General features: G+C 40.5%; 1 protein-coding gene across 2 annotated transcripts in view; it reads right to left on the reverse strand.

The window, feature by feature from the left end:
- Positions 1–14,821, reverse strand: part of TRPC7 (transient receptor potential cation channel subfamily C member 7) — a 64,868-nt gene that overhangs the window by 21,645 nt on the left and 28,402 nt on the right. For both annotated transcript variants that reach the window (XM_051631479.1, XM_051631478.1), the window contains exons 4-5: positions 3,132–3,296; positions 500–716 (exon numbers count right to left, since the gene is read on the reverse strand). In XM_051631479.1, coding sequence (XP_051487439.1) covers positions 500–716; positions 3,132–3,296 — 382 coding nt within the window. The remainder of the gene's footprint in view (positions 1–499; positions 717–3,131; positions 3,297–14,821) is intronic.

The raw sequence follows: 14,821 nt of genomic DNA on the forward strand, positions 1-14,821 counted from the left end.
TCAGAGTCAAAACAGTAAACAACAATATACCCATTTGGCAGAGAATGAATGAATTACAATAGGAACCCATGGCAGGGTAATAAAACAGGCTGGGGGTCACCCTTGTGCCAGTGGACACACTGTCTGCTCATTTTAGAGAGAGCAATGTCCTGCAGTGAAACGACAAGTTTCTGTGACTATATAATCATATTTAAGATGCATGATTAAACCAACAGAGGCAAACAGACACCTCTAGCATTCGCCATGGGAAGTGGAAAATCAGGGTAGTGACAATTTGCATCATTCAATAGTTTCAAAAGCACTGACCAAGATCAAAGTCTTCTTTGATCCTGTTTTAATCAAAATACTTCCACCAACCTCGAATTTAGCCTCATGGTGGGTTTTTGAGTTTTTGTTTGGTTGTGGTTTTTATCCTGTGCCTTGTCAAGGTCTATCATGCTATTCCTCAGTCATGCTGAATTTCCCTAGAGGATCTGTAGGCATTTTTGGCTTTGCTTACCCAATACCCACTTCATGATCAGCAATTCTGTCCATGAGAACTGAGTTGTTTTGACTCTAAATATTTGTTTTGGATGATCCGTGATGGTCTCATTGGGGAGGTTTTTGACTCCCTCAAACCGATCTGAAGCATTCACCACCAAAAGTCCAAGGAAGATTGTGAAAGAAACTGCATGTGCCACAAACTTCATGAAAGGACTTCGGAGGGTCCGTCCCAGCTGCAATGAAACATAAACACAACATAAGATTATTTTTTCCCTCATCCACCTTCTGGGTTTTTTTTTTTTTCCTATAAAAGTTTGAACCAGTTGCCCAAGGTGAAAACAATTCAGAGATATATTCTATATCATGAGCTAAACAGGGTTTAGATTTGTTGAAGGTTTTATTTGATATTACTAGACGTTAGGCATTGCAGTTCAAATTATGGTCTTTGGAACATTTCCTGTGCATGGCAGTATCTTACATTGTTCCTTTCTACCCATGTATAATACCTATTTATCCTGCCCATCTGGTAAGTGGAAAATGAAGAGACAGGACATTAATATGAGACATGTTTGTGTGTATACATGTTATATGAGTGTTCTCCTGTGTGTCAATATTAATCCCTGTAATGGCCCCACTTCCCATCCTTACACTGTTGTTATATATTAGTATCTTTTATTAATGCTGACTTCTTGGCTCATTAACAATGGGTAGGAAATAGCCTTCTGTGTAAAGATTCTTTAGTAATGCTTTTAATGTGATTTGGTATGATAGTCTTGTCTCACAATTACTACAAAAACTGGAGACTTTCCAATACAGAAAATGGAAATCAATCAATCAATCAATCAATCTACTGTTTCCCCAAGCCCTTCTTTTCATGCTGGCTTTTTTTTTTTCTGGGGTCAATGAGATAATTGCACTGAATCAAAATGAGACCCCAACCCAGGCAAGCAGAGCCAGGTAGAAATGTCAGTGGTGTAATATCCGAATGTGCACTTCAACTGACCAGAGAAGTGAGAAAATACATCTTGAAATTTTACAGATGGCCCAAACAGTTCCACTCGCTCCCCTCATTACAGTTTGGGGCAGCAGACTGTGCAATTTTTCCATTCTGTTATCTTCTCTTTTGGTCACCAGTGAAACAAGCTTTGGACACCAAGCCCAGCTCATTTCAGAGCCACGGCCTCCATGAGATGGATGAGCCAACACAGATATTTCAGGACAGGATGGCCTTGCACTCTGCAGGCCTTGTCAACACTTTGTGCATCCAGGGGTGAATGAATGACCAACACTACAACTGGTTTTAGTAAAGACAGTTCTGTGCAACTGAATGTGAAAGAAGACCCAAGAGTTCAGTTGCAAATGCCAGTGAATACTGTTCACTACATTTTCAAGGGTGGTATTTGGTACAGTATACTCTAAATTAACAGAGCTTTGCTAAAGAAAGTTTTCTGTTTCTGGCTTGAAAATATATTCCTCACTAAGAGATACCAATGAAGGAACTCTTTGGAGATAAGAATTCCTCTCTTACTCCATATGAAACTGCAGAATTTGACCAATATATCTTAGGAACGTGCTACACAGTAGTACTGACCAGGACAGCTCCTGTAAGCAATATTCCATATTACAGAGATTTCCTTCATTTTTCTCAGCCCAGAAATGAGTCCCTGACTCATGCCCAGGCATCCATGTGTCTTTTAAGTTGGGTCTGATTTGATTTAAGTTAAACATTTTAACTGATTGTCGTTATGGAAAAATTATTCCATTATCCAGTTGTGTAACATCAACATTGTTTCCATGACTTAAAACCAAACAAAACACTTGTAAAATTGACCAGGACAAAACTGGGCTTCTCAGAACAGCACACACAAATATCCTGTTAACAGCAGCCTCTCTTCAGTGGATTTGCTGCCTAGATAAAATTAAATGTATTAACACTGAGAGAGGCTCATGCACCAACCCTCAGCCCTTGAACCTAATAATGACAATTTTAGGTGGGATACCACATCAAGGGGGGAAATGCATTCATTTTTTAGTTATTTCTATCACAGCCTCCAGTCAAAAATCAAGACTACATTGTTCTGATCAATGCAAAGTCATGCATAAAAAGACAGAAAGAAAGAACTGAAAGAACTTTCAATTTGACTTCATGATAGAAGGCCACATATGTTGGGTTTTTTTACAGTCTAAAATGAGTTGAAAAGAAAGGGACACTGAAAGATAAAAATGCACTAAAGATTTAGTGTAATGAAATCAGTTGACGAAGAGTCTTCCTCCCCCCATTTTTTAAAATCTTAATATACCTTCCTCAAGAAAGTAAAACTAAATAACTTTTTCAATAATTTCTTATTTCTGCTGGAAAACTATTTTATTTTGGTTTTTTGCCTCTGTTTTTCCCCCTTAGTTTTAAAGCTTATTTAAATTCTTCACTTATTTTCACTACAACTTTACTACATGTAAAGATGACCCTCAAACCATGTCTAGTAGCTCCATCAAGCAACACCTCATGCTTGCTCTCCTCTGGGCAATGTTAAGAGGACACCATCAATCACTTTTCAATAGCATTACAGAAAAAACCCACAACCTGTCTACATTCCAGGTCCTGGATAGAAATGACCATAAAACCAGTTTGCACCTTCGTGAGTTTGTACCTTGCTGCAGGGAGCAATCCAGTAGGCTATGGCGAGGAAGGGCAGGCCAATGGAGACCCCAAAGACAGCCAAGAACTTCACAGCTATAGACTGCTGCCGTAAGCCTGAGAGGTTTTCATACCACATGGTGAGCAATTGCTGCTGGCAGTTGGGGTGAGCAACAAACTGCAAGAGAAACAGAAACAAAAAGGTCAGTAACACTATCGGAAGAGGCTGAGATTTCAGTGAACAACCTGCTGAACTTGCCAGTGGAAGGAGATAGGGCCTTTTTTGCCCAACATAGCTTGTTATGTCACAAACAGAACAAACCAGGCAGTCAAAATCCCCAGGTACTGACAACACATTTCCCTTCTGCTTCCTGACTTCTCTAGATAAAGTTTTGTTAGACAGCAGAGTGTCTGGGCCAAACCTCAATATCCATCAGTGGCCAGCACTGACAAAGAGCCTCTCTGGGGTCAGCACTGACACCTGAGACAGTCTACATTGAGATTTAGAACAGACACAGAGAGGCACTTTGATGCCAAGCTGAAAACCCCTCGGATAACTTGCTAAAGACATCAGGCATTGGAACAGGAGCTCAACACAGCACTGACATTGCTTTGTTCTATTCCCTGGTATGGACCCAAAGTGCACAGTTCTGCTGTAAACTGTGAGAGGTCTGCCTGGTATTTTGCTACTTTAAATGTTTAATTTCACATTACCTTTAGGGGAAAAAAAAAAAAAAAGACAGCTCATTCTGTACTCATCGGACAAAAAGAGAAATTTAAAAGCAGAAGGAAAAGCTGTGCTGCTCTAGTACAGCAAGTACATGTTTTGTATCCTGTAAGTGAGATTCTTCTTCAGTTTATTGTTCAGAGGGAAAAGAAAAGGCAAGCAGCAGACAAGCGAAAAGGGCAATTTCTTAGTGGTAAAATTACAGCACCCCTGGATCCTACGGAAGAATTTTATAATAAAAGAAGGCACTTTTTTATTTCTTATTGTTCTTCAGAGTGGTTGAATTTAGAACGTGAGTATCTTTAATCACAAAGGAAGATAATTAAAAGGCAACCTAAGTGAAAGAAAAGAAGAAAAATAAATATGCTGCTAATGCAGCTGATTGCAGTAGCAAAATGGAGTGCTTTGTTTAGGAGCTTTGTGCTGAATAAATGTTCTTAGGAGGGAACATTAAAAACCTCCACTTTTTCAAAAAGCAGAACTTTCTGGAGGTGAGGGGGAAGATGAGGGGGACAGAGAGAGACACACAGGAGGAAAGCAGAGGCTAGAAGGGAGCTCGGTGACATGGACCGTGTCTGGCAGCTGCTCCTTGCTCTGCTCCAGCTCTTCCAGATGCAACGTCTGGGGGAATGTCAGCTGAGGTCTGTAGCTTTGTTGGGATGGAAAAGCAGAGAAAATTCTGACTGGGATTTCATTTTCACTGTCTGAAATGATGAACAAGTCAGGAAATTATTGGACTGTTTTCTAGATGCTTGCAGAGTAACAGAACAGTTAGTGTGAGTTTCAATGATCCCGTTTATTGCTAGGGCAGAAAGAAATCCAGCCCAGTAATTAGGATTGCTGTGGAATAGCCACTTTCCTCTTCAACAGCACCTTAGCAGCTGTTTAAAATGTGCTGCTTCAGATGAATTAGGCTTTGGGGCCTGCGTTTCTCAAAAAGAAAAAGTAGAAAGTAAGACTAAATCACTTACACCGAATTAATTAGAATAAAGAAAATGGACAGGTACTCTTAACCTCTTTTGTCTTTAGAATTTTTTCCTGATATCACCATTTTAATGTGCTTCCTTTGAAGCAGCATTAAAAAACAAACAAACAAGCAAGAGAACTTGCAAAAAAGATAATCTATAAGCCATCAGTCCTACTTCTTCGGGGCATTTGAATTTTAAGCTCAAGGTGATGACAGCAGCATTGCAAGGAGGCATTTCCTAATGCCCAGGGTTTGTGTCTGTGCTAATGCTGCCTGGGCTTGTTGTCTTTCTGGCAAATGAACCAAAAGATGAAGTGGAAGGAAACTAGACTGAGAACTGATTCACTTTGTAAATTTTCTTTTCAGATATGATGAATTAAACAGCAATTGTAGCAAGTGATGGAAAAGAAAATTACACTGGTAGATGTGCAGACTTCTGAGATGAAAGGCCAAAGCAACAGCCAGGCTTCCTCCTGCTTTTTAATTGTTCATCACTTTATGAGAATTGATTCCGACAAAGAAATCCAGTTGTCCTTGGCAATGAGGCAGTCAAAGACTTTTGCTAGTTGGCATTTCAGAGAATCCATCAGACATTTTAATCTGTTCATTTTTTCACTCTGTCTGGGAACAGCTACAGTGAAAATACAAATACAGGAGAACTGAGAAGGAATAGCCATAAAACTCAGCTCATCGGAACAATTTTTTTGTACTAGGTAATAAAGATTGACAGTGTGCCATAGAGCCTTGATGGTGCTCATCTTACCCTGGTTACTACAAAAATGAGGGAAAAATAAGATCAGGATAAGAAAGATAAGAGCATGAATGAGTTTTGCTGTGTTGTTTGCTCACAGCCAGCTGTACAGTTTTTCATTATGTTTGCTCCATCAGATATTAATGAAATACTCAGTGATCCTCAGATGATGCCAACCCTCTCTCTATCAAACTTTCAGAAATTGAGTTTAGATCTCATCAGAGACCTTCCAGAGTCATTTAGCTTACTGTCTTCCCTGGGAAGACACAGTGCTAAAGATTACACTAACGTTTTGTTTAGTGTCATAGGCACAGAAAAGAACCGAGTTTGAGACAAAAGCTCAGTGGCAGAATGCTTCAAAGTGCAATGAAAAATGGGGATGTGGTCTATTGAATTTCAGAGGCCTGAATACTGCAATGCTTTTTCAAAGTTAAATGATATTTGCCTTTCTTCAGTACTGGAAAATACAGCCAGGAAGCTTTTAGGGGCAAACTGTGAAGAGGAGAAAGGCAGGAAATGTTGCAGCAAGAGCAGCGTGGCCAGGACTGTGCAGAAGGACAAGGTATTGCTGATTGAAATGGAAGCACTGGCAGCAGAGGGGATTGTGTGAGGCCAAAAAGAGCCACCTAAAAACACCCAGTGCTTTATCTCATGGGCAGAATGAATCCTCTCCAAGCAGCTAGAAGTAATGCAACAGAATCAGGGATCTCAAGCAAAATGTTTTCCAGTGTTTCTGCATTCAGAAGCAGCAGTGGGAGCTTTTCGGGTCATGTGGCACAGGGACCTCACTAGATGACAATATTTTTTCCCTGTACTGTGCAAAGCTACCCAATTCAGGAAGAAAATTTTACTTCCCTCAAGCCTATTGCACATGAGTTTTTTTCTTTAAGTTAAAAAGGCTGAAAATAAATACAAAAATATAAAATTACACATCAGTATGAAGAGCCAGCTCAAATAATGAAGCTGCCAAAGTGGTGTTTTTGAGAGGCAATGAGAGCCTCAGGAAAGCACTGACACCTGCAAATGCCACCCTTCTGTGCCACAGGGAGTTAAGTGATTGAGATGAATTTTTTTCTAGGATATGGAAAAAAAATCTCTCGAAGCCGTCAAATGGAACTGGAAGAGCCTAAAGGAACTGTTTTACAAGCAGAAAGAATGTTTTAGAGACTGCTGTGGATACCACATAGAACAGTAACTTTTCCATCTTGCTGTCTCATTTGATGGATGAGACCTTGTTCTCGTAGCTTCTCGTGTATAAGCATTTTGGGAAAGCACTTTACAGCTCTTGTGACAGAGAGTGAGAGATTTTTTTCCTCAGCATACTTGTTCAGAAATGCATGAGTTTCACTGCACTGACAATAAAGTACCTTTATATCTCAATGACTGCATAAGAAGCTACTTCTGACAGAAAACACTGTAACAGAGAGACTTTCATATTTTATTTTCTATTATATTGGACGGAGAAAAGGTCTGTGTGAGGACCCTGGCTACTGCTGCTGTTCACTGCTAGCACTGCTGTTGTCCAAGCTGTCAGTGCTTAAATCACCATCCAAAATACCCCACATTCCCTACCTGCAAGGCATCTCTCTTAGCCTGCAACACACAACAGATGAGCTCCAGCCAAGTGAACAAACAAGCAAACAGGGGAAGTTATTGAGAGTTATCAGAAAACGTACAGACATTTAAAAAAAATAATTAAAATAAAAAAACCTGTATTTGATAGAAAAATGCTGTCAGCAGAAATAAGGAAACAAATGGCAAGACAGGTGAAAGGCAGAGGTCAGCCCCAGAGTGGAATTAATTGTGTAGAAAACCCCCACTATCTTTTCTATTACTGAAATAATTCCATATTTACAAGTGCAGAAGTTACCATTGAGGCAAAAGAATTAAGCACTCAGACAGGATCATCTTGCTTTGCACCCTGTGCTTAAGTAGCAGGGGGCCGAGGTGGGAAGGAAAATCTCATCAGCGAAATAGTGAAAGTACTTTAAAAACCTGCAGGTCAGAATGAGCAATGGAAACTTGTGAGGTTAATGTCCTGCTTTCACAGAGACTGTCCTATCGTGTCCCCTCCTGCTCGTCCCTTTGCTGAAAGCTTAGAACAAATGCTAACAAACCTCAGCAAACAAAAGCTGCAACTGGGGGAGCAGCGGCCTGTTTCATCAGTGAGTGAGGGCTGGAAAAGGAGCTACATAAATAGATTCTCAGATGAACTTTGGTAATGTCAAGAGACACTGGCAGGGAAGAGCCGTTTTCCTTTCGGTCATGTAACTGCATTCATGGCCTTTGGACAACCTTTCTGGGGTCGTTATTAAACATTTGTCTTTTGGTGTAGCTCGGTGCTTCCTAAATGTTAACGTTACAAGGTGCAGCACCTGCTCACAGGAACCTCTGGCTGGCTGGGTGATGCTTCAAATGCTTGAGACCTGAAAAAGCCAAAACTGTTGTGATGATTCACATGATGAGTCAATTGTCACCTCATGCTGCTGAATTACAAGGCAAAATGAGGGGAGTGTCAAGTGGATTGTATGCCTGGCTTTTCCCACTTTGCTGGGATGTCACCAGGGAGCAGAGAAGCAGTGGGGAGACACAGGCAGGAGAACCCAGGAGGGACCTGAACCACCCATGGTGTGCTGTGAAAAAACCTAAGTACCTACGTATGATTAAAATCCATTCAGGGCAGGTCTGCAAAGGAGACGTGTGGTCCTGTTGGAATAAGCAATGTGGGTGCAAACAGGATTTGATCAGGCACCAGAACGGTGAACAGGCACAAAATAAAACCCAATAAAAATGAATTAGTCTAATAGAAAACAAAAACAATGGGGTAAATAAAACTGCCAGGACCACTTCAGATGCAATTTGCCTATTGATAGAACTGATCTCCAGTGCTAAGTGAAAGCACAAAGTGAATAAACCTCTTAGCACTGGGGGGAATAGAGGGGGATTTTCTGTTGTTCTGTTACACTTTCAGTTCATGTGATATAAAATTAAGGCTGATATTTTTTTGGTGTATAACTAGAAAACACAGAGTTTACATGAATTCTTGAATTGGTTCAGTTTAAAACTTGTTCTGCCTAAACCTTCTTTAGAATTTCACTTCCCTGAGACAAGGATAGATGCTCTTTTTTTTTTTTGGTGCTAAGTACTCTTCTGTAGGGTAGTGAATAGGGTGGCTGGCTCTTGTTCAAGCTTCAGTTTCATATTCTAGTGGGCTGCATGTTCTCTGAAGAGATTTATTGCTGATGTTTGGCTTCTCCTCTTGTCATATGTGTCAATAAATCTTATCACTGAACGATTTATCTGAAAACTAGCAAATGAATTGGAAGTCCCAGCCTCTGACTTTCTAGGTTTTTCATATCTGTGACTCAAAACCACCTGGAAATCCTTATTATCTAATTATTCATCTGAAAACACACCACAGTTTAGAGCTACTAAACAACAAGCTCCTTTTGGTATCTATTAAAAAAACCAAACACAGTGGGCACAGAAAGGGAAATTTAAAATGTTACAGTCTCCTCCTTCCCCAGGAGATTTGGTAATCCATTTTCCCTTGGCTACGTGCTGAGGGAAGGCTGGTGCTCAAACTTAGATGCCTCCAATGTAGATGACTTCATTTCCAGCAGAGCTAATGGAGAGACACACTCATAGGATGGGACTCTTCTCACCATGAAGTGTAGAGGCTCCAGTAAGTGCTCAAATGTAAACACCTACAAGACAAGAACCCCACATAGGAAACCCACACTGTGGGTCACTACACATGCAGAAAACCAAATTTGAACACCACTTAGGAAAATTCCCTCAGTAACTTGAAATTCTGAATATTGTTATTTTTGGGGGGGGGTTGTACTTGTTCCTATATGACTTTCCATTCAAAATCCACATTAGCATCTCTACTGCCTATGGGAAGATAGATTAAGCCAAAACTGGGGGCAACTAAGGTCAGGTTTATAGCAGTTAATATTACTGGCTCTTTTCTAAGAGAAATTTAATATTAATAAAGGTAATTTAATATGCCTTTTATCTGTGATGGACACCATGCAATGGGTTTGATGTGTTCCATGCTCCCTTGTCAATGTCTTGATGGGCCTGTGACCCTCTGGCACTTTGCAAATGAAAACAATTAAGTCTGTATGTTACAGTAAATTGGGAATATTGCAAATACCAGTCAGGATGGAGAAATGATTCATTCAAGCCTTGAGAGGATGGATGTATGGGCAGGAAATGACAAAATGAGATTCATCTTGGAAAATAAAAGAAATTAAAACATCTGGGCAAAAAGAAATAATCAGAAACACAGATTATAGTGGGAGGAAGGAACCTTGCTAATGAAATACTAAGAGACACAGAAACACTTTCTGTGGGGAACAGAAGTAACTTCTTCCCTTTCCAATCTCTGACAAAGTGTCTGTAAAATGCAATTAAAAATGTAAAAAGAAAAATTACATGGATAAGCTAAAGAGTCCAGAATGACCACAGTGTTTCTACTGCTCACACAGAAATTAAACTACGTTTGTACAGCATCAATTGGTTCTCCAGTGATGAAGACAAGAGACACTTGTCTTCCCACCACCACAATTCCAGCCATCAACGGCTCCTCAAGACCTTAGTTAAATATTCCTTAACTAAAGAGTGGAAATAAATATAATAAATAAGTAATAACCAGGGATTACAGAAACAAAATTTAAAACCTCAACTTCCTGAAAACACTTCCTGTGCCGTGGGAAATTTCTAAACTTCATTTCATTCCAAAGAAAGACAAACAGCTACAAAAGAGATTTTCTGAGACCTACATAGCTCTGAAAGCTGTGGAGCTGAAACTTCTCATTTGGGCAACTGAAACACAGTTGTCTGGGTGTGCTGAGGCTGCACAGGCTGTGTGAGAGGCTGGGAGTGATGTGCCCCCAGTGCCCCTTGCACTGATCCCACCAGCCATCCCACCCCAAGGCATGGCACTGCAGGGCCTTGCAGGACAACAGTAAGCCAAGAGCACACAAAGCTGGCAGAGCCATAGCTACCCACAGTGGCACAGATACACTCCTTCCCCTCCAAAAGGAGGAGTTGCAGAACTTCTTGTTGTCCCTGGAATCCTCTTTGCCTTCTGATCTCCAGAACGTTTTCTTGTGCTTCTCATGCAAACACCAAGTGTTTCCAGTATCTTCCTAAAGATGTGCCAGCTGAGCCCTGCCCCAGCCCATGCTCGGGGCTGTGTCTGTCACTGCACCTTTTGAGCTGGCACCTCCCAGCAGGAGCTGGGCTGGTTCTTTTGCCCATTCAGGGACAAACCTCTAGCTCCCGTGCAGGGTGGAGATGCTGTAGGTGAGGCCTCAATCAATGGTGAGAAGGACCCTGGAAGGCATTTTATGAGCAAGATATTTTGCAGAGTAAAATGAATGGGGAGCTTGAGTTGTTGCAGCCACTGAGGAGAGCTGGGACTTTTCATGTCCTTGAATATCTGAGCCACATGACCAATGCAGGGAAAAACTATAATCTAATGCAGCCATGACTATTCTGTTTGCAGCATCCTCCATATGTTAATTATTAAAAATACAGTTATGAGAAAAGTTCCTGTTCCAGCTCTCTATTAAATAGGATTTACACAGCCATCTGGTGTTCTGTTTAATTCTTATTAATTTTTCTTTTTCAAACGCAATTTGTGTGTCTTACTGTTTATGAAATTAAAACTCGTGAAAGAGAAAGGTGCTCTGGCTTTGTGATGGCTCTGAGCTGAGCTGCTGAGAAAACTGAGGTGGACACTCAATGTTTTCCATTAAAAGAATACAGCAACAATAATTCTGACATTGGGAAAGAAGGAGAATGAATGTCATCTCCTACAGAAAAGGAACAGCTTTAGATCTAAAGGTAAATGTAGAAATAAAAGCCCCTTGCCAACATTAAAGGGTGACAAGAAAGGAACACAGCAGTACAAAAACGAGAATAGAAAACACGAAGGGCTGTGTAAAGCTGATATACACCAGTAACACAGTTTTGTTGTGCTACATCAGAACATGCATTTCCTCACTACTGGCTGTCCAAGTGAAGAGTCCCAGACAGAGTTGTCCCAGCCTCTGTACCTCTGCCTCTCACATGCAGAAATCACACCCTGGCTCGTTAGAAATGAGTTCACATACAGGAACTTGTGCTACCCTTGTAGCTCCAGTATCTGGTTGGAAACAAAATTGTTTAACTATTTCCAGAAAAGAGGAAATATTACTCTGCAGTTTCCAGGCAAGAACATGAAGTAAACTCTCACTTCAATGCTGTGAGCCTGCATCAAGAACAGCTGAGAGTGTCCTTGGCTCAAGAGATTCAAGATCAATTGATTTTCTTTTCCTTGGAACCAGAACCCCAATTTAACCACTCAAGTCACCTGAAACACCTGACCTAAAGAATTCCTGTTTCACCTTAATGCTGGTTTAAATTCCATCACTTCTATGATTGGAATTTCCATGTTGGATTCCACCAGAACTGTTTGCTCTCACACCTTCCCTAACCATTTCCTGCAACATCCAAAGAAACCAGCTTTCCTCCAGCATCAGCAGGGTGCTCTGCTGCTTTCCCTGCACTCAGCCTTTCTCCTCCCTGTGCCTCAGGCCCTGCACAGCTGGAGGAGAAAGAAATCAGCTCTTGACTGGAGCAAAGTGCAAAGCATAACTAAATAATGTCAGGGGAGGCAGCAGTAAATTTGCAACAATCCCATCACACAGGCTAAAAGTCCATTCTTGAAAAGAATCCAGGACTTGGTAAATGCTCAAATGTTTGCAAATTGTTTGTTCTGTTCTTGACAAACTGTTCCACTTGTAATAATTTTAGAGGAATTGTGAATCATTAAGACAGGTAATATGAAAGGAGAAAGGACTCCAGAAAATTTGAATGGAGGACGTTTGAGTGCAGTTTTCCAAGAATCCCTGGGTACAGAATGATGATTTAGTTCTTTCAGGGAGGTAGGAAATTAGACTAATACAGGGTTTTAAAAGACCACTTTGTAAACTGTAATTTAACTTTCTCCTTGCTGTGAAATATGTACAAGCACTTAATTCTTCAGTGACCTCCTACTATAAATCTTTCAATTACATCAAAGCCCCAAACTTGTTTTCTTTCCAGCATCTCCTATGTCAGCAGCAAGTAACATGCTTTGAAGGAACAAAGAGAGACAGACAAGGGAAATTTGGAACTTTTGATGCTTTCTTGAATGACTTTCCAAGATTTATCTCAGATTTTGTATATTAGGAAAAAAAAGATAATAAGCAAAAAAAAGCTGTGTCCTTTCAGCTGAATAGAGAAACAATTTTTTTGGAGTAGCAAAGGGTCCAGCTAAGAGGGAACTTCAACGAGAAGCACAAAGGAAAATGTTGTCTTGTCTAAGATTCTTTTTTGTGAAAGAATCATAGAACGGTTTGGCTTGGAAGGGACCTTAAAGGTCATCTAGTTCCAACCCCCCCTGCATGAATATAAAATACTTCAGGAGCTCTATATTCATTTAAGTAAGTACACCTTTATTGCTGAGCTTGATAATACAAAATTGACCACGTGAATATTGATGCTAATAATAAAGACAGGGAGGTTTTGTAGCAGGGGTGGCAGACAAAGGTCTACAGTCCCTTCATTAGTCCTACCCTGCCAATTAAACACCCAGGACAAAGGAAAAAAGGCAAGGACAACTATTTCTGTGTCATTCTGGACCTAGAGTGTAGTTAAAAACCTGGAAAGGTCCATCTGACCCCTCTGTTTGGCAGGATTTTCTTAAAATGAACATAGATTTCAAAACACAGGGTTTGTATACGTAAGCCTGAATATCTCTCAGCTGGGTAAAAAACTTGTGCCTGAAATCTATTGCCTCTTAAGAAGCTCAAGAGTGTGTTACCATAACACGACCTCTTCATTCAGCAAGTGTGATAAATATCAGCCTGTTATCATAAGTCACTGCCAATAACCAAAACCACTTGTCTGAATGTGTCTCTGCCTCCCATAAATGAAACTATCTTACTTTTGGGTTAGCAGTTAAATGCTCATTGCACACACAGACACTGCCTGCTGAAAAGAGTGATCTGAAAAGAATAACCTGACATCCAAGGTGGGGTTGACAAATGCTCGTGTTTATGTTCTGTAATTAGTTTAAGAGTTATTATCAGTGAGCAGCAAGTTGTCGTGATCCAGAAAGGATGCTCAGCATTCCTGGGCATGGGAAATTGAAGTTAAAAGACTAACTGTAATGACCTAGCACAGCTGCTTTAGGTCAGTGTGCATGCAGTTGGAAAAGATGCAGAGATATAAAATGTAAGAAATAGAGGAAATGTTCCTCTGAAACCACCTCAGCAAGGATGAGCATGCTGAAAGCAGCACAATAACTAAATGCAGTTCAGCTCTGGCTAATAGTCTTGGTATCTAAAGAACGATGGAAATATTTAGGATAAACAGGCAAAATAGTGCAGAAGACTTCATGCAGTGAAAAGGCTTGAGGTTCTGTCCAAACTCATGGTAAGTCTCAGTCCAGAAATCAGTGGGGACAACTCCTTGAGGAGGCACTGTCAGTGTCTTTCAGATGAGTTCACTTTCTGAAAGAGCACCAGAGCAAGGTTGGCCTCCTGTTACCAAAGCAAAAACTTCAATAACTAAACTTGACTCAGCTTATTGAAAGTCATCTAGGAGTGAACGGAGATGTTGTGCTCAGTTTTGGTGATGGATCACTGCAGAGCCATGCCATCCTATGGGGAAATATCTGGCTCTGTATCATGTGCTCCTGCATGAAAGCCATTCATTGCAAAGAAGATTTTAAGATTCTCTTTAATTAATGGCTTTCATAACAGGAAAAGACCTTCTTTGGGCAGCACAGCAACACAGTCAAGAGGCAAACTGAAGCAGGTGGTGGCTTTGGGAGGGGAAGGAGAGAGCAGATGTTAGCTTGTAAATTTGGAATGCTCTCCAAATCCCCTAGCAGGAGCCCAGTTTTCATCAATGCATATTGTAGGAGCAATGAATTGAGACCACCCAGGCCTAGGATTTGCCAGAATCAAATTTTCCATTCACAGAACATACTTCCATAAAGCTAAATGTTTGTTTAAAATACTTCTAAAATTAATTCAGTCTCCGTGTTTTCCCTTTAAATGTACATTTGCTTTCTCTTTTGTACATTCTATGGAAATCTGAACCCTTAGAATGTGGACCTGGAGCTTTAGGAGAGTGGAAGGTGGAATCTAGAACTTTTTTGTCATGTTTATCTAAATTCACATAATTAAAAAAAAAAAAAAAGCAGCACAACAA

The sequence above is a fragment of the Apus apus genome, chromosome 13, assembly GCF_020740795.1.
Source record: "Apus apus isolate bApuApu2 chromosome 13, bApuApu2.pri.cur, whole genome shotgun sequence".
Lineage (NCBI taxonomy): Eukaryota > Metazoa > Chordata > Aves > Apodiformes > Apodidae > Apus > Apus apus.